Source organism: Idiotropiscis lumnitzeri, chromosome 10 (genome assembly GCF_059441095.1).
Source record: "Idiotropiscis lumnitzeri isolate Australia: NSW breed Sydney's pygmy pipehorse chromosome 10, RoL_Ilum_1.0, whole genome shotgun sequence".
NCBI classification, from domain to species: domain Eukaryota; kingdom Metazoa; phylum Chordata; class Actinopteri; order Syngnathiformes; family Syngnathidae; genus Idiotropiscis; species Idiotropiscis lumnitzeri.
The window spans coordinates 22534100-22555266 of NC_142400.1; the positions used below are offsets into that span (position 1 = coordinate 22534100).

The following is a 21167-nucleotide window of genomic DNA, read 5'->3' on the forward strand; positions in this document are numbered from 1 at the left end:
AAAAAGACGGCATCTCCTTAAAACCACTTTTGTCCTGTCTCAAGGAAAGCATTTCTTAAATTTCAAGAAAAAGAAAACAGAAGTTATGGTTTTTGGTCCCAGTTGGCCCTTCCACATTCCATCCTTTCGAACTGGCCCCCCTGGCATCTTATCTGAAGCCAAAATCTCACGCTTGGGTTTTAAATTGGACAGTGATTTTAAATTGGACTGGCAATTCAGTGCTGTTGTTAGATCCAGCTTCCTTCATTTTAGGCGCCTGGCTTGGGTAATGCTCATTCTTTCTCATTAACAATTAGAAACAGTAATCCATGCCTCATTAAATCTTTTATTTGTATTAAGTTCATTTTGTTTTCTTATGGTTATTTATATTTTGACTGTTTCATTTATAGCAGACAATATCATTTTAGGTTGTTTTGTTACCTGACATGTTTAGGCGAGTCTTTCGCCTTCTTCAGAGTGTAACATGATGGTGTCTTGTGACTCGTCTTTATCAGTTGATGTTCCATGAGGGCGTGACCTGTTAAAAATGAAAGACTCGCCGAAACATGTCAGGTAACAAAACAACCTAAAACGATATTGCATGCTATGAATTAATCAGTCTCATTAAATCTTAGCTAGATACCTGTAATGTACTTTATTTTGGACTAAGCGAATCCTCCCTCAAGCGTCTCCAGTCCAAAATGCAGCTGATAGCCTCCTAACCGTAGCTCGGAAGAGGGAACACAATCACAATTCTGGCCTCTCTCCACTGACTCCCAGTGGATTTTAGAGTTCATTTTAAGATCTTCTATTTGTCTAAAAATCTTTAAATCGCCTAGCCCCAGCATGGCTCTCTGAGCTCCTCGACGCCTACGCACCAACCCGGTACCTCAGGTCAGACACAACTGGAGATGTCGAGGACTAAGTGAATCCTCAGAGGGGATCAAATCTTTTCTGTTGCCGTTCCTTCCCTCTGGAATGACCTAAATGTGAGGCTCTGTCCACTTTTAAGACTCATTTGAAGAGCTGTAGAAGCTGTGACGGGTCAAACTGGTGTGCCCTGTCTTGAGCAGGTTTGACAGATTTGCGGTGGAGAGTTTCCTCAGCACCAGCTTCAGTAGCTGATGGGGTGCATAAAGGAAGCGTCTTCAAACGATAATAAGGCCGCTCAGAAATTCATAAGACACAACCTTACTCTCTGCATCATCAAAGGCCCAACCCGTCCAGCCCACTCTCTCTTCCAGAGAAGAAAAGAAAATTAATTGAATCCATCATATAATAATAAGCAATAAAAAAAAAGAATACAAATCGTATTTTACGACTTATACTGGTAAAATAGCTAGGTTTTGATGTCTGGTCACAAAATTTACTTGAAATGGACCACAATTTCTTCTGTCCTTTTCTATATACAGTACAACTGTATTTCACAACAAATGATAGGCACATTGTTGTCATACTTCATATAATTTCTGCAGCTACGATGCACTTAATTTGTATTGATTACATGAGTTAACTGCAGAACCACCATCTGTCATGCGCAACTACTAAGTATGTCTCTCATCACAAACAATCTGTCTGTCATTTGCTCCACAATGTTGTCGCCTAGGGTGCAATAATAATGCAGGGAGTGGTAAAAAACATGCTCCTCCCTCCGTCCCTTCTCACTGTGTTTTGTTGGGGTATACCACTCGTGTTCCGTGTTGGCTAGTAAATCTTCAGACCTCTCCCACTCAGAGCGGAGCCATATGCATCTGATTTTGACTGAACTCCTCATCTCCTCCTCAGGATTCGCGCCTGTATTCCACTGAGCAGCTCTTAAAGGTAAAAAACACCTCTTGTCTCCTTCACATGTATGTTATTCAGCATCAGAAGACAACATTTACTGGGTTTATTTTCAAAATTTTGTAATAGGGCACACTTCACATGCCTGAGGACTCATTTCTCCAGGCATAGACAGCGGCATGTGCAAATATGTATTATTTGCCTTAAAACACCATGTGGATATTACAGCAGGGACAGGGAAGTTGTCAGTGTTCAAACACGATCTTTTTTATTGTGACTTAGTCTTAGTCTAGGGTTGTTTCTTTCACATTTTCTTAGTAAATGCATAAATACACTCAAATGTAGACGCTGTTTTGTTCGGGGCATAATTATTAATGGTTTGGAGCAGAATAATTAATATGAATTGATGTAAAATAATGGAAGTTCATTAGTGATGTAACCATGCATACTACAGGACAAAGCGAACCACAGACAACAGATAACAGGTTTCAAATTACCCAATAAGGTAGGTTTTACTTTTAAATTGGATTCGAGTGAAATGTGCCTGATAGGAAATGTTACTTAGGCATTGCATGGATCTACAAACAATGACGTCAAAGATAAGAAGCCACTAAAACCATGAATCATTGAGATTGTGATACCACGTGCTTTCGAAGGGAATTTTTTCCCCTTCCTGAACAACAATCATATCCTTTTGACCATAATCACACTTAGTTTTTTCACACAATGAAGTGTTCTCACACTTACAATACATGTGTAAACTAGTAACACCCAACTCAAGAGAGATATGAAAACCAAAATAGCATTTTCCAATATTTAATTTCAAATTTATTTGTATCATAATAAGGGATACTATAAATGATAATGAATATTTAAGGGATAGGCCTATACAAATTCTGGACTGCAGACAATGTTTGTATTTTTAAAACCAGGCTCAAGACTCACCTAATTAATTTTTACACACTTCTTGTGTTTTTACCCTGCTATTCTTAGTTGTAAATCGTGTTAGTGTCAGGTCCGCTTTCCAGCCGAGGCGGATCCTTAAGCGCGGACTCAGGAGGTAGTGTGGACAGGATGTTTATTTGAGGCTGTCAAGCAATACACAATAATTGCTATGAGAATATCCTTATCAATTTAATGACCGCAAGGGTCCTATGATTACAACCGCCGGGAGGGCGAAACGCAAAACGCTGGGTGACCGAGTCACTCCAGGAAAGTAATAACGAGAGAACAGAAATCGCTTGCAACGCAAGGAACCGAAAACAATGCTTACCACAAAAGGGTGAAGACCAGACCAATTGGAACGAGAAACTTAAAGCGAGCCGAAAAGTAGCTGTGAGCGAACAGAGGACAAAAATACGCAAATGACAAAAACGAGAGCAGATCACGAGGAGAACAATCTATGAACAAGAACATGAGCAAGGGCATGAGCAACGCAGGATAATAATCCGACGCGGGTATGTCCGCGTCGGCTGCTTAAATAGTCCTTAATCAGAGTCCCAAATGAGGCGCAGCTGTGGCAATCGGGAGCGCGTCCCGTTCGTGGCCGCTTCCCGGAGCGGAGCCGCCGGGCCACGCCCACTCGCTGGAAGCGCAACAGACGGATCGTGACAGTTAGAGTCTTAGGTCTTTTATTTTAATATTTTCTTCTTATTTTTTTTAATGTACAAGCAATAGTCAACAATTTTCCATGTTGGAGCTGTGGTGGTCCGTGGCTGTGGTGCCACATAGTGGGTCCCCGGTCGCTGCTGCACCGCTGTATTGGGGACTCAATGCTGGCTGCATGTGCCCGTGGCATGCACTGCACAACTGGTCCTGGTGCAAATGACTGTGAGATGATGTTTCCTCACAAGATGCTCTATATCAGTGGTGTCCAAACTCAGTCCTCAAGTGCCGCTGTACTGCCCTGTTTTCCATATTTGCCTGCTGCAACACACTTGATTCAAATAATCAGGGTCGTTATCATAATTTTTCAGAGCTTGCTGGTAAGGTGAATGAATCAGATGTGTTGCAGCATGGAGAGATGGAATATAGGCAGGACAGTGGCCCGCGTGGACTGGAGCCAGACTTGCTTGCTCGAAAACCGAGCCTCAGGTTCCTGTACTCTTGCCTTGTGTGTTTGCGTCCTCTTGGGTAGGGTGTTGGTGATTTTAATAATTTCAAGCACTTTGAGTTGCATAAACAAAAATGAAAAGCGCTCTCAGGATACCATTTTTTATGGTGTCTATTATATCTGCTGTAACTTCACAACCATAAGTCGCACTTTAAAGTCCCAAATCTTTTCCAAAACAGATAGGGCCGTCCATAATGCGGAGCGCCATGTGTATAGACCGAGATATTTAGTTGTGTACACGTGTTACTCCCTTGAGCAACCGATCGGACCATCTCGGAGAATTTCACAGTATATGTCAGCACCCCCTATTGGTAAAGTCTAAGACTGCCACAGAATTGACTGGGAGAAATACATTGAGTAAGTACTCCTGTTGGTGAAGATTCTAGACTACAGTCAGTTGACAACAGACCAGAATGGTATGTATGTGCGTGAGAAATCTAGATAAAAGAGCAGCTGTCCACTATGTCGTGGTCTGTCTTATTGCAAGCAAGAAACATCACAGGTTTACACAACAGATTCTGGTAAAAAAAAAACACACTACATTTTTTGTCATGTGTTTATATTCAGTTATACACCCTGTGCCACCTAGTGGAATTTTGACTTTTTCGAATTTTGTGACTTTTCGCCGAAGGGCGTGGCCATTATGGTGCAGAAAATTCTGATTATTCTCAGTGGCAACGAAAGTTCCCAAAACATGACTCAGATGATCATATCTTCTCAAAAATGTTCACATTTGAGGATAGTCCAGCCCTGAAGACAACTACCAACTTAATTTTGATCATAATGGTAGCGCCAGCAACTGGCTAAAGAAAATACAGGTTATTTTCGTTGATGTTTTTCTCCGAGCAGGTTAACAACGTCGACCTCATATTTGCTTGGAGGAGTGTTTAGGCCATCAAAAAATGAAATTCGTCATTTTTCGTGAAAGGCTGTGGCCGTGGCTTTGCACAGTTCGCCAATAAAACAACACTGATTTTGAGGTTCTAAATATGAATGAAAACTCCTGAAACTTTGCACACACATCAGGCCTGGCAAAATCATCAATATTTTATTAGTTTGTCGTGCAGTAGTTTAAAAATGGTTCGCTATCGCCCCCTAGAAATAAAAAAAAAAAAAAACAGCCCCTTATCTGTGTTTCACCAAACATTTTGAATATTTGATGAATTATGTACAAAGCCAAGACCTAATAAAAAGTCTCCTGGAGCCATATGCTAAATTGAACAGGAAGTCGGCCATTCTGAATTGACTTCAAACATTGATGAGGTGTTGACAACAAAAGCTGCTCTAACTTTTACAACACAAAAATTCCTCTTGAAGATCCCTCACGTTATTTCTCGTAAATATTTCATATTTCCAACGTCCCAGTACCTCAACGTTACCAGGGCTGCGAGGGCCCTTTATAACTGCTCAGAGCTCTAGTTATTATTGTATTATTTCTATTTTCCGACAAAAGGATTGCATTTTTGAGACCCTCAACATGCACAAAAACTTGAAACTTTCATCGCCCCTGCTTACAAATTTGATATTTTAAAGTCGACATAAACGTTGCAACCAAAATTGCCACCTAGATAGGAAAATAAGAAACAATTCTAGTCCGTTTGACCTTGATCTACGAAAATTGGCAGGCACTCCGAGAAGTTCAAAGTTCAAGTGAACAAGAATTGAGTCATGACTTTTTTTTTTGCACATTTATGGAGGGCATACTTTTGCACCCAAGTCCAAGAGGATTCATCTGATTGACTTCAAACTTTGGATATACCATCTTAATACCAGGGGATGGGAACAATTTTTGTATTTTCGAATTACAATGTGAGTGAGTGGCGGGCCATTAAAATGTGTTTAATTTTTCCTTCACATTAATGGACAAAATGCCTAAATACTCACCTGCAGATCCTCCAAAAAAATGTCCTTTGCCGCAAAGGAGGAAATCCTTAATAACTCCCCAACACACGCTCCCCCCCAAAAAAATTCCAGAATTTCACGTTTATAAATAGTTGCAACATGAAGACAATTTGTTATAAAGAAAGCGACTATATACATATATATATATATATATACATATATATATATATATACCGTATTTTTATGGTCAAAAGACACGCCGTATCAAAGGGCGCAGTACTAGTTGAGGGTGCTTTTTCTGTATTTAATAAATAGATAGAACGCACCGTATCATTGGGCGCAAACAGAACCGAGCAGTCGCGCTAGCTTCTCAGTCGCACTAGCGTGTTTTTAAAATGGCAGCGGGAGTTCGGTGGTACTTAATTTTAGCTTTTAACAACGTGCTGAAGTTGTCCTCATCCAAAAATGCACCAAGTCCTTGTCTTCTGTATCCAATATAAACAGCTGGACACGTTCTCCACCAAACACAAGAGTCATTATCAGTCTGTCTCGCTGCCGCGCAGCCCCTCAGATGGGATGCTGACACAATGCCGGTGTGAGCAAGTCACTAATCAACAAACGATGTGCGGTCACGGTGTTACATCAAAACTAAAACTATCACCCCAAATCAACTGAATAGCCTAATAGTGTAGGCCCAGCAAAATTCCGCCTCCCAGCCTACCATACAATACCTTAGTTAACATGCATGAACACTAAAACATAAGATAGCATGGATAGCGTGGCTAGCTGTTTTTAAAAAGGCAACAGGAGCAAAACTGAGTTTGGTTGTATTTTATTGAACTATTTAACAATGTACTCACATTATTAATAATCAGTCATCATCCACAAATCCATCAAAATCGTCTTCTGTATCAGAAATAAACAGCTGGGCAAGTCCCACAAACACGCCAGGTTCCCTCTCGTCATTGTCAAGATTCTGTGACGCTGCTGCGTGGCACCTTGGATATGAGGCCGGCTTTCTCCAAACAGAGCTATCAGACACGTTTGCCCATATAGGGGCACTGGGGCCTGCTTTGCACTGGGGCGTGCCTTTGTGTTGTCGTTCACGCCCATCGTTCCCTCTCACGTCCGCCTGCTGTCGTTAGCCACGCCCACCTTCTCTTTATATCAGCAGTATGCAGGAAGGTAATGTTCACAGTCAGCCCAGCGGTGCACTCGGTCCACATAATGGGCGCTCCGCATCAAAAGGCGCCCCTGCTTTTTGGACGGGTTTTGGGTACTTTAAAGTGCACCTTATGGCTGTACGGTATATATATATATATATTTATATATATATATATATATATATATATATATGTATATATATATATATATATATATATATATGTATATGTGTATATATGTATATATATATATATATATATATATATATATATATATGTGTGTATATATATATATATAAATATATATGTATATATAAATTCACCGTGGCAATAAAAGCTGCTGTAACATGACTTAGATGATACTATCGCTTTGAAATCTTTCATATTTGATGATAGCACAGCTCTGCAGACATCTACGAATTTCCCTTTCATCGCAGTTGTAGCCCCAACTACTGGCTAAAGAAAAGTATTTATTTTTCTTTGATATTTTTCACCACGCAGGTTCACAATATCTTCCTCAGTTTCTCGGAAGAGTGCTTAGGTCTTCATGATGTCAAAATAATCTCCACAAAATTCATGTCCTTCATCACCTTTCGAATCTGAATTATGACGAAGATGTCCTCCTTGAGCTTAGCAGAACTCAGACCTGGGAACATAGTGCATACATTTTGGAAGGTGGCACAATTTTTTATTCCAAATTCTTCAATAATCCTATCGTGATACGAAGAGAAGGAAAGAAGCACCTTGTTCAAGTCCACCATAGGAATTTTTTGACACTGTTCACCGGACACCTTGTTCAAGTCCTCCATGGGAATTTTTCTTCTGGACCCCCAATACTTTTGCTCAGTTTTCTCTCTTTGAAAAGATGCCAGTCTGAGGGATTGAGTGAGGAACCAAGCAAGGTAAACAATCACAATCTGTTTTCCTGATCGAGTAATTTAGTAAACATTTAGTTCCATGTTCTGAAACTGGAGATTCTTATATATGCCAGGAGCAGGTGCCACTGCTTAAGATGAGATAGCCAGGAGCTCTGACTGCTGCTTAGGTAGATACAAAGCACGGGGAATGCACACTGGCGCGCCGCTTATGTCAACTCCTGACTATAATTGATCGCCATCATTTTTCATCTTTATTGAGAACATTCTAGCGAGGATCAAACTATTTTATTTTTTGCAAACAGGTAATGGAGTCAACAGAAAAAGTGGGCTACAAGTGTCGCATAGCCACAGTTCTCTTCCTCCTGCTGGCTAGCATCGCTGGGCTCATCACTGTTGCCGTCATCCAAAACAGTTGGAAGTCCAAAGAGTATACCTTAGAGGTGGGTGTGTGCAAACTAGTACATATAAATTCACTTGCACAAATGTTATATAAGGGAGCTCACTGAATGTAGAATCTTGGATGGTGCATGTGGAAATGTGTGTATCTTAATTTTCCTGCGAATCTTGGTGCGCCCTTTTAGGAATTTGTTTTATTGCTCTGCACCATGTTAGGCATTCGGAGTACCAAGGGTGCTTCCTTTGACATGTCAACCAATTTGGTAGTAGAAAGTAGTTCACACCTGATGTAACCACATGAAAGATTTGGCACGGATAAAAATCAATTCTGGTAAATTTGTTTGGGGGACAGGCAGACACATTACTGAGCATCAAACCTTCTGAATCATTGTAGAAATCAATTCATTGAACACATTATTATTGTTATATCCAGCTTAATTACAATTATATTTTTACAATCACCCCTCTGTCAGCAGCAGACCTGGGGGGGGTTCTATGGGCAAACATGGACATGCTCAAGTGAAATGGAAGGTGGTCATAAATGTCCACTTCAAAGTGCGTGATCTCTCAGGCCCATTTTACATCATCCACCCATGGAGATCTGCTTCCAGTTCCTTATGAATGTACTTTGGATGCTTCATCATACTGCGGCACTTGAGCAAATTAGTTTCTTGTTTCACCATTTCAGCTGTGATCACACCCACACCACACACATATACACACACGCTTTTTTCAAACGTGCCTGCTTGTGCGCGTCTGATACCAGCACTCGGTCTAAATCTTCCTCTGTGCATATTTATGTAGGTCTTTGCTCCAGACTTGCGTCGGCTACAAATTTAAAGTTCTAAATCTCAAATTGTTCGAAATGAAGCCTGAAACCTTGAGAATAAAAAAAGGAAAACATTTCATATCAAACCTTTTAGAAGCTTTTGTGGTGATTTAAGGCATTTGGCAAAAACACAAATCCATGTAAAGAGTCTGTTCTCATAGAAATTTAGTGGGGTTTTCTCAAAAATAAATACTAGTAAAAAAATCTGAACATTTTTTGTTATTTAAACATATTGTTTTGGTGACAGAAAATATTAGCACACAAACACTGTATGTTGTAATTTCTAGACCATTTAACAATAAAATAAAAAATTTAAGGGTGTGTTAAAAAAAAAAAAATTGCGCGCACTCGCATTTCATTTGAATGAGATTCGTAGCCCAGGCTCGCCCCGCTGGTCAGCCAGCAAGACGGTCGTGGGACCGCCTCCGGGGTGAAGAAGCGTTCAGGCAGTTGGCTGCCCGTGGGGTCAGATGAAGGAGCGTGAGGATGAACGACCATACCTTTTCCTTTTTGACTGTATTATACCTTGGTTGCTGGATCTTAAAATAGTGTGGACTTAATTGACATTGTATTACAGTAAAGATTGATGAGTTGACGAGCACCTTTAACATCCCGTAGGAGAACACGCGACCGGCGGGATATGTGTGCATAGCTGCTGGCACCGGCAGAGGCTTCAAGACGTGTGCACAAGGTCAGGGATGAGGGGGATGGCGGTTCAGGAAATACACGCACCAGCGTTATGTATTTAGGATTGTGACGTCACTCCCTCACGGCATCGGCAGTTTTTTTCCCGCGGTCACTGCCTGGATAATTCACAAAACTCATTGCTGGTGTCGAGTGTGCACCCCCGACACTCGCTCGTCACGCACACACGACAAAACACGCACCTGCATACTGCTGCCTCGGACACGTCAAATGGAGCAAACCAAGGTAATTCCTTATCATGCCTTAAATGGCGATCAGTGGTGGAAGAGGAGGTCACCTGACTTTGGGACTGAACCATTTTAGCCAATTATTTGCATTATTTTGTAGTAATTTGAAGGCCTTTTAATAACTTGCCTTTATTATTTATGTGAATTTTGGTTCCTGTTTAGTTAACAGACATTGAAATTGGAGTATTAATACTATTATTTTCATTATTATAAATACCAATATCTTAAATGGTTTGCCCGGAGGGAGTGGCTAAGGATATTTAAGAAGTTCCGAATTCATTTGTCAGGAGGGCTGAGCCTGGTAACGTTGTAGGTGACTCGCTGCTGCAGACCATAGGCGAACTAAGCTAAGTGGAAGTCAATGTTGAATTTTCAATTGTAAATATTATGCTTTATTTTTGTTATTTTGTCACTTGAGCCCTCACTCTTTTCACCTGTTGGGCAATATTTGTGGTTATTAAAACCCACCGAACTTAATTTTTTTGACTGTGCCATCATTTCCAATTTTTCAACGAACGAACCCGTGATATTTGGTGGCAGAAGTGGGATGGCCATTCGAAGAGGACGAGGACGGGGTCGACCGCTGGTAAAGACTATTGGCACACGCGCACAAAAGCAGAAAGAAGGTGAGGGGGTGCATCTGATTCGGCTCTGGGAGTCCAAGTGCAGAAAAGGAGCTGATAGCTGTCATGCGGACTTTTTTGGTTGAGATTTTCAGACAGAACTCAGAGAACGCCGGAATTCCTTAGCGGTCTAGTCCTACTTGAGTAAATCCCCCTCAAAACACCATCATTTATGACACCACGGCTGGACAAATAATATACAGGAACACACTTACACAATACTGAGTGAGTGTTGGACGACCTAGCTTCTCTTGAATGGTCGACCTTGAAAATGGCCTCGCAAGTGTATCTGCAATAAAGTCCGCACTTTTCCCTCGTTCGGCCATTGCGACATTAGTGATATGCATGTAATCTATTGAATTTTGCACTCAATTGTTAAGTTGACAACATGTAAAAAATATGCAAATGATTACACATTATTTTCAAATAAAACAAAACTCACTGTTGACATATTTGATCTTCATATTGTGCCTGTGTTGTAAAAAAAAGCACTTTTAGTGTTCTTAAGTCACATTACAGCATATTAAACCACCGGTCACAAATGTGACCAGTCATAAAACATGCTTTTTCACCTAAGTGACCATATTTTTTGCAATTACTACTTTTGATCACTTCAAAGGGTGTCCATTGACACCTGATTTTGATCTTTACATGTATGAAAAAAAATCGGGATTAAATGGGTTAAGACGCAAAATATTTAAAGACATCCATTGTTTAATCTCGGCAAGGCATGCCTCTGATTTATAGCAATTACGCGTAGTTGTTGAATACAGCGGCATTTATAATAGGGTATCAGCAGCATAACAATGAAAACTAATGTTATATTTACATATAATATCACCAAGCGGTAGCATGTAGATGCCAAACAATAAAGGTCCAAGTACCGGTCCCTGTGGAACTCCACACATGACATTGCAAAACTCAAACGTTGCATTGCCATGAATTATGTAATATCTTGAGATATCAATGAAGATATGCACGCACAACGGCTCTCTTTATGTCGGCTCTTTTAATGCAGCACTTAACATCATACAACAGGTCTGACTGACAGTTGTTGTTACTCTGAGTTCCCCAGACCTTCATAACTCTTACATATATAAACCACTAGCACCCTCTATTGGCAACAATCAGTAACTCCGCCTAACCACTAGATAACAAATTACATGATGAGAGTTGAGACGCTAAAATAGAGAAAGAGTAATATTGATGAGGTGTCGCCGTCCATAGCTAGAAGAAGATTAGTCAGTTTAGCAAGGGCTGTATCAGTTGAGCGGTCGGCTCTAAATCCTGGTTGAAGAAGTTCAAATACATTATTAGTGGTCAAGTATTCATTAAATTGTTGCGCTATGACTTTTTCAAGAATTTTTGCAATAAACGAGAAATTTAAAACTGGCCTAAAATTACTGATACTCTCCGGTTCAAGGTTTGGTCACTTATGTAGGGGTGGGAAAATAGCGATCCTAGAAGCTGCTGGGGCGGCACGGTGGACGACTGGTTAGCACGATGGCCTCACAGTGAGAGACAGCATCGGGCGTGGGTTCGATCCCGGCTCCGGCCATCCTGTGTGGAGTTTGCATGTTCTCCCCGTGCTTGCGTGGGTTTCCTCCGGGTACTCCGGTTTCCTCCCACATTCCAAAACCATGCATGGCAGACCCATTGAACACTCTAAATTGCCCCTAGGTATGAGTGTCAGCGCAGATGGTTGTTTGTCTCTGTGTGCCCTGCAATTGGCTGGCAACCAGTTTATTAGGGTGTCCCCCGCCTACTGCCCAAAGATAGCTGGGATAGGCTCCAGCACCCCGCGACCCTAGTGAGAAGAAGCGGTACAGAAGATGGATGGATGGATGGATAGAAGCTGCTGGTACGGTACCCGTGCTCAGTGATAAATTAATTAGATTTAAGACAGATGGTCTTAGGCTAGTAAATGGATTGAGCACACAAGTTGTCGGTTTTGCCGCATTAACCAGTTTTGTTAGGCTTTCAAGAGATAGTTTTGTAAAATGAAATAAGGTTGCCAGACAGTTATCAGATGAAATGCCCCTATTGTAGTATTGTAGTAATCAGTAATCCTTCAAGGGGGTTCGAGGAACAATGTCCTTAATCTCATCCCGAATGCGCTCAATCTTCTGAGAAAAGAATTGCATGAAATTATGAGCTGCATGGGTAGAAATATCAGATGTCGGTTGGTGTTGTGTTAGCATGGGCACGGTATTAAATACATATTTAGGGTTGTTTTATTTCGGAGAATTAGTCTAGCTAAATCGAGTGTTTCTTGTATATTAGTCATCGATTGCACCATGCCTGACGGAAGACCTCATGTTTAGTCACACGCCATTTGCGCTCAACCTTCCTAAATGATAGTTTAAGTATGCGCATTTCCTGTGTAAACCACGGATTAAACCTCTTTGGATGAGTTTTAATTTTTAAAGTTGCTACGGAGTCAAGCACATTTTACAGAGCAGTATTAAAGTTGTTAGTGAGATTATCAATCGAACCAATATTACGAAAAGAAGCGGTTGCCATAGGGAGTAGCTCAGAGAGTGTAGTGGTGGTTGAAAAAATATTTTTTGTGGCTCGGATTAGTTCCAAATCTAAAGTTTAATTACCATTTTTTTCATTTACCATTTTTATTTGTCGTTCAGGCTATTATTTGCGAGAAACGAAAATGATCAATTATTGTCTGAAACTTCACGGTAAGTGGTTCTGACGGAAGATTCACATGAATGTTAAAGTCACACATGATAATTACCGTATTTTACGGACCGTTAGCCACACCTGCATATAAGCAGCACCAACTCTTTTTGAAAAAAAAAATAAATAAAGCCACACCAGACTATAAGCCTCAGTTTTATGTTGAAAAAAAATGTTTACTGTATGTACAGAACGATTTGTACTGTGAATGTACATAAACAGATTGTTAAAACACAGCAGCGACTTCGCTAATTAAAACAGAACAGACCCAAGAGAAAAATTTTTTTAGAAGATTTATTTAGTGGATTTTCTGAACTATAGAGTGCACTGCCCTCACTGTCTGAGCACAAATTGACAGATAACAAACAATCTTCAAGAGAAATGCTGAGGTTGGAGTAAAGTTGAATTGTTTTACTGTTGTCTTTAATCTCTTGAGTATAACTTCTTTATAAAACTGAAATAATACAAAAACATATAGCACGGTATTCAAAAAACACAAGCATACACAAATGATAATATCAAGAGATGTGCTTATCTTGTAAACAATGTAAACTGTAGTTTATTGCTCACTATAAAGTTACTGATACTCAGAATGCAAGCAATAAAATAAACATATAAAACATCAAATCCACCACACAAACGCAAGAGTCACATGAAAAAGTAGGGCAAATACTACTCACAAGCGATGCTTTTTTTCGGCACAAACAGCATGAGGAAATTGTAAGAAGGCGGGCCGTGAATCCCTGTAAAAACGTAAAGCTGGCGGGCCGTGAATCCCTGTAAAAACGTAAAGCTGTCGCTTAGCAGACTATGCGTGCACTATGAACTGGAGGTGTCATGTGATTAAATGTGCCAATAAGAAGTTAGAAATATCTGAGAAAATAATTACGCTAAAGCGCCTGTAGAGGGAGACAAAGCAACATAAATACAGGTCAGCTAAAACAAGTCATGACACCCTTACCAGTGAAAGAAAAAATCCACAGAAAAGCCGCACCGTTGCCGCATGGTTCAACATCTAGGAAAAAAGTAGCATCTTATCGTCCAGAAAATACGGAATATTATCTGCATGAGTTACCAAATCAGCCACAAATTCAGAAAATTCATCTAAAAAGCACAAGTACGAGCCAGGGGACTATAAAGAACTGCAAGATTAGACGTGGATCGCATAATGAGAACTTCAAATGTTTGAAAGGCGTCGCTAGAACAAGGGCTAAGTTTGAGATCAGATTCAGAAATGAGGGCTACACGCCCACCTTTCTAAATAGGGTGTGCAACATGTGAACTCACAAAGTTTGGAGGCGAGGCCTCATTTAGTGGGACAAACTGATTTGGTTATAACCAGGTCTCATAAAGACCAATCATAATAAGATTATGGTCGGTATACAAATACAAAAAAGTTGTATGGTATTGTATTGTAATGAGGTCATTAACTAATAGGGCTTTCGAAGAGAGTGATCTAATGTTTAAGAAACCGAGTTTCAATAAAAGAGGTTTATCTATAAACGCGTAGAGAAATTAGGATGTGAGGAATCTGTATATATCGCCTGGAAATATTCATAAATGATTCATTGAAAGGAAACGGGCCTACAACATGAGAGAAGAACTTTTTTTTTCCATTTGTGTAGTCACACTCTGGAATAGTTTGAATGGTGCGGGGAAAAAATATATGAATATAAGCCAATTTAAGAAGAGGCAGAGACTTGCAATATATACAGAATTGAGGATTTGTGCTAATCATTAAATGATTATTGATAACTTAATTATTTGCTTTTGATCTATCATAGGGTTGTTCGTTGGATTACGTTTTTGTATATATGTCGTGTGAAAAAAATCTAATTTACCACCGGGCTTATCTGGGTTTGAGCTCAGTGGCCCTCCGGAATGTGTTGGCGAACGCGCAGGCAAGTTTTTATCATTGCAGTACTTTTACCATTACAGTACTTTTATCATTGCAGTATTTTTAGGAGTCTCAAACGTTTCCGTTGTCTCAAACTTTACCAACAGAGGGTGCTAACATGCACCGTGAGATGCTCTCAGTTGGTCAGGCGGAGTGCTCAAGAAATTTTTTTTCCTTCCGGTTCCGGCGCCGCGCGAGTGCCTACCTTTTATAGCAGCTTGGTTCACTATTTGAGCCTTTTTCGTGTGTTTTTCCCTTTACCCTGTTTTATTTATCCCTGTTTTATTTATTTAACCTCATCGCAGCAATGGACATCCAACTTGCGGTGGTTTTATTGCTGCTGGGGGCTGTTTTTTTGTGCGATCGTGTCCGGAGACGAAACTCTGAGCTACGGATCGATTGTTTACACAAGAGATCAGCTGATAGCACTGTGTGCTAACCCCGCGCCGGCTCCCAGAGCGAGACCCGATATCCCCCGCGAGCTGAGGAGGAAGAGACCGGGATGTCGTGCGGGGGCTAAAAGCCAGGCAAGGAGGAGACGATACCACCCCGTCCTCCCGTCTGTTATTATGGGGAATGTTGGATCCCTTCCCAATAAAATGGACAAGCTAACAGCGCTAACGGGAGGCTAGCTTGCTGATGTTCATGGAGTCGTGGCTAGCAGAGCTAACCCTGGACGCCGTCGTGGAATTGGACGGCTTCCAAATCCTACGTGTGGACAGGACACTGGAGAGCGGTAAGAGGAAAGGAGGAAGGCTGGCTGTGTTTGTTAATGATAGATGGTGTATCCCTGGGCACATCACTATTAAGGAGGAACTTTGCAGTCGGGACATTGAGCTGTAGCTGTTAGCATGCGTCCGTACTATTTACCGCGAGAGTTCAGTCATGTGATCGCGGTAGCGATGTATGTGCCCCCCTCTGCTAACAGTGAGACAGCCTGTGACGTACTGACTGCAGCTGTGAGTAGGCTACAAACACAGCACCCTAATGCCCTGCTCCTTATCTCTGGTGACTTCAATCATGCTCTCCTTCCTCCTCTCAGTCTTCATTCACAGAATATGTAACCTGCCACACCAGAGACAATAAAATATTGGACATTTTCTATGCCACCACCAAGGAGGCGTACACACCACTGTCCCTCCCCCTGCTGGGCAAAGCTGATCACAACTTGGTTGCTCTCCTGCCTGTGTACAAACCTCTGCTCCGCAGGCAGCCAGCTGTGACACGCACAGTTCAGAGATGGTCTGGAGAAGCCGAGGAGGCCTTTAAGGACTCTTTCAACACAACTGTGTGGGAGGTATTCAGCAAAGCCCAGGGGGAGTCCATTTATGGTCTAACAGACACAATTACAGACTATATTAATTTCTGCATGGAGAACACCATTCCCACCAGGACAGTAAGATGTTTCTCCAACAACGAACCCTGGATCACACCGGACATTAAAAATATCCTGAAGGAGAAAAAGAGGGCTTTTTGTGAGAGACTGGTCCTTGTCCATCTACGCCTCCCGGTGAGCTCTTCGATGGACCCACTCCAGTTCGCATACCAGCCTGGCATTGTGGATGATGCCATCATCTACTTGCTCCACACTACACTCTCCCACTTGGAAAAGGCGGGGAGCACTCTGAGGATCATGTTCTTTGATTTCTCCAGTGCTTTCAACACCATCCAGCCCACCCTATTGGGAGACAAGCTGGAGCAGGCGGGAGTGGCCCACCACCTCATCCCATGGATCCACGACTACCCCACAAACCGGCCACAGTACGTGAGAACACAGGACTATGTGTCTGACGTGCTCCTCTGCAGCACGGGAGCGCCGTAGGGAACTGTTCTGCCTCCCTTCCTGTTCACCCTCTACACCTCAGACTACAAATACAATTCCTCTACCTGTCACCTGCAGAAGTTCTCTGATGACTCTGTGATTGTCGCCCTCATCACTGACGGAGACAATCGGGAGTACAGAGGGGTTACGCAGGATTTTGTGGACTGGTGTCAGCAGAACCGCCTCCGAATCAACGCTGGGAAATCAAAAGAGCTGGTGGTGGATTTCTGCAAGCGTCGGCACTCTCCACCTGCACCAGTGAATATCCAGGGAACAGACGTTGAGAGGGTCTCGACTTACAAGTACCTGGGTGTTCATTTGAACAATAAACTGGACTGGAGTGACAACACAGATGCTCTCTATCGGAAGGGTCAGAGCAGACTCTTCCTACTCAGGAGGCTGAGGTCCCTTGGCATTCAGGGGACACTCCTCAGGAACTTCTATGACTTGGTGGTTTCATCAGTCATTTTCTATGGAGTGGTCTCCTGGGCGGGAGGCATCTCGGGCAGGGACAAAAAGAGACTGGACAAACTAGTGAGGAGGGCCAGTTCTGTCCTGGGCTGTTCCCTGGACTCTGTGGACTCAGTGGGGGGCAGGAGGATGACGGCGAAACTGTCATCAATGCTGGACAACCCAGCCCACCCACTCAATGACACTCTTAGAACACTCTACAGCTTCTTCAGTGATAGACTGTTACACCCTCGCTGTACGAAAGAGAGATTTCGCCGCTCCTTCCTGCCAAGGGCTTTATCATTGCAGCGTTTTTATTTATTTCCTCTTTGTACCATGGACAAACATTAGGGGTGTTTCCGTACTCTTGTATTATGTTGTGGGATGTAAGTGTGTATATACATGGAGATCTGAGTATATATGTATATACTGTGTTTATATGCATGCTTTTTATGAATGTCTGCTGCTAATGTTATACTTTAACTGCTACATTACGCCACCGCCTCTGTGTGATCTGTATCTTTGCTGCTGTAACACTGAAAATTTCCGGATTGTGGGACTATTAAAGAGCATCTTTATCTTTATCATTGCAGTATTTTCTATCATTCAGTATTTTTTTTATCATTGCAGCGTTTTTATTTATTTCCCCTCTGTACCATAGACAGACATTAGAAGGGTTTCCTTACACTTGTATATGTTGTGGGATGTAAGTGTGTATATACATGGAGATCTGAGTATATATGTATATACTGTGTATATTTGCATGCTTTTTATGAATGTCTGCTGCTAATGTTATACATTAACTGCTACATTACGCCACCGCCTCTGTGTGATCTATATCTTTGCTGCTGTAACACTGCAAATTTCCCCACTATGGGACTATTAAAGGACATCTTTATCTTTATCTTTATCTGCAGCGACGTGGCCCTAGTGGGCACCTGCAGGATCAGGCCGGCCTCGCTCATAAAGCGTAAGAAAAAAATAGCGCTCACCAAAATCCCGTGGGCGAGAACGGGATGCCTACGGGTTAGGCCTCATTGTAGAAAGGGTGCACCGGATGGGGTGGTAGCTTGTGCAACCCTGAGTGCTAGGGGCTGACCCAGAGGAGCCGTCAGCCCGAATGCCCGCGCTACGACTTATTTGCTTATTCTTTTGATGTCCTGTATAATGCTCTCGCCTTCTTTTGCGCCCTGACTACCATTATCAAAGTGTGATGTTTCCTCAAATTAGTCACACATTTTCTATAGTGCCAAAATGGCCTTTATTGTGTTCGGCGCAGAGCATTGTGGGATGCGTGATGCCAATTTCTTGAGCTCTATCATGTTTTGTGCATTTTTGTACTTTATTACTTTTGACATACGATTGTGGTCTCAGCAAGTATTGAAGGCGCAAAAGTGCTCTACGTGTATTAGTTTGGTTTTGTGTAGCTGTTGGTTTGGATTCATGGTACGATTAGTAGGGATATGGCGTTCATTTTGTCTTCTTTTTCAATAGGTTTCATGTTTTCTTTTTTCAGACAAAAAATATTTCTGGTTGAGAGCAAAAAATTCTTACCGCGCTGACAGTTCTGGCTGTCACTTCAGCCTTCGTCAGAGCTGTTACGCTACCGTGCGACAAATCTTAATACAACTGATCAGGTCGGGAATCTTCAAAATAAGGCTCCTCGCACGAGTTTTGATTGCGACTAGTTGTATTAAGACACGTCACACGTAAGTGTGACAGCTCTGATGAAGGCAGAAGTGACAGCACGTGTACTGAAATTCCTTTCTACCCATTGCAACGTCCGACCAATGCCTCGTGTGCAACGGCGATAGTGATTTTGCGGGAAATTTTGAGCTTTTTGTCCTTCCTGTCGTTTGTTCAGTTAAAAGTGGGGAGAACTTAATATTTTCGTTTTCATTGCGTCTTATTTGACTTTTTCATTATCTCAAAATACTTTTGACGTGTGTTTCTGTTGAGCACTGTCTTTGTCCTTGAATTATTGCTACTTTGTGTTTTACTCTGTTGTGACAGTGTGGCCCCGTCAGGTGCTGCAGGGAAACGCTGCCTCCAACCTAACATGTGGGCATATACACGCACGCACGCACGCACACACCCCCACACACGCACACACACACACACACACGTGCCATAAAGCCGTTTTCCGTTGAGATCGTCAACTCTGCCTTTGCTTATAGAGGTTGTCGGTCAAACCAATTTTCTTTCCATAGTCCTCGTGGTCCACAAACATTTCTCCGGTGTCCGCCTGTCATTCGTGGCGCGCCACCATCAAACCGAGCGCCGCGGTTACTTCTGGCTATTATAGCGTCATGCGCGGGACGTCTGCGGGTGATGTCATTGGCACGTCATGGCGAAGTACAGCGTTTCAAGTTAAGTATGTTTTTTTTGTTGTTTTGGGCAGTCTAAGGGAGCAGGATTATGGCTGGTTGAATGATTATATTTTTCTACAATTATGAATATTATTAGTGATGATATAAGTGTGTTCTGAAGAAGAGAACAATCATGTTTTGCATTAATTGTCTTAGGGGAGGGTCCTAGGGTTTAAAAGGCGGCCATCCGATGTCTTTGTTTCAGTGTGAGCCTGTGCTGGCTACAGAGAAGCGCAACAAATGGTATGTACGGAGCATTATTTTGGACTGATTGGAAGAACTCCACACCCTTTGGCTTGGCCATAGTTTTACTTGAGAGCTGTTTTTGAACCCCGTCACATATGGTGTCAGGAGTGGGATGGCTGGCTGAAAAAAACAACGTTCTCAGCAGCGAAAAGTTGAGGAGGAGCTGGATTTCGGCAATGGAGTGGAGGAGTCTGGAGCTGGTGTAGCATTACAGCCACCGGTGAGGGAGCTCCTAGGCCTGATGAAGAACTTTATGGTGGGCCAGCAGAAACGAGAAGAAGGTCTGCTGATGAGATTTGTAACCTTCGTGTCTCACTACAACCGTCAACCCTCCATCACCCGCAGAGTACTCCTAATTGTCCAAGCGACCCAGGGGAAGTGGTTGCTCGTGCGAACAGTCCCCGGATGGCGTTGCCTACACCTGCACAGGTACGATGGCCTCAGGGGGGACTCCACGGCATTGCACCAGCCGCAGGCGGAGAACGTCAATAGGCAGTACATTAGGCCGCTACTACAGGTGGAGATGAGGTCCTATGCAGCGGTGGCCAAAATTCCCCCATATCAGATGGGCGAAGATTTTGAAAATTACCTGTTGCGTTTTGAGCCTATCGCAAGGACTTGGAGGTGGGCGGAGACAGAGTGGGCATGTCGCCTCGTACCACTTCTGTCAGGAAAAGCTTTAGAAGCCTATACAGCCATGGACCAGGAAGAGGCACATTGCTAAAAGGACTTAAAAGCTTCCCTGTTGGCGACATTTGACATATCCCCCGAGACGTATAGACAACGGTTCCGTTCACCTGCCCGATGAGACACCAACTGAGACCTACCACCGTCTGAGAAGCCTGTACAGACGATGGATTTGTCCAGACCAGCTCACCAAGGAGGAGATTGGGGAGATGGTCATTTTGGAGCAGCTTCTCCAGGTCCTTCCGGCAGATATCCGCACCTAGGTCAAGGAACACCAACCTGAGGATGGCCTGACCGTAGCAAAGCTGGCGTTACAGTACCAGAATGCTCGCAGAGGAGGTCCTGCCCGTTTTATCAGCTCAGCGCCTCGACGGCCTCAGCAATCTACACCACAGCAGTCTGGTAGAGAGCCCAGCTATGACGTGCGAGGTAACTCCAACTCCGCTAGCAACCAGCCAACAACCGTTA

The 21167-nt window shown here is 42.6% G+C and overlaps 1 protein-coding gene and 1 pseudogene across 3 annotated transcripts in view; one reads left to right on the forward strand and one right to left on the reverse strand.

Annotated features, from left to right (window-relative positions):
• Window positions 1-1655: 1655 nt before the first annotated feature.
• The window catches only part of entpd3 (ectonucleoside triphosphate diphosphohydrolase 3), a 120918-nt gene continuing 101406 nt past the window's right edge, over window positions 1656-21167 (forward strand). For 2 of the 3 annotated variants that reach the window (XM_088307007.1, XM_088307009.1), the window contains exons 1-2: window positions 1656-1800; window positions 8060-8197. In XM_088307007.1, the coding sequence (XP_088163133.1) occupies window positions 8063-8197 (135 nt within the window). In that variant the 5' untranslated portion in view covers window positions 1656-1800; window positions 8060-8062. The remainder of the gene's footprint in view (window positions 1801-8059; window positions 8198-21167) is intronic. The other variant, XM_088307008.1, reaches the window with a different exon arrangement.
• Window positions 12598-19627, reverse strand: LOC148329669 (uncharacterized; annotated as a pseudogene).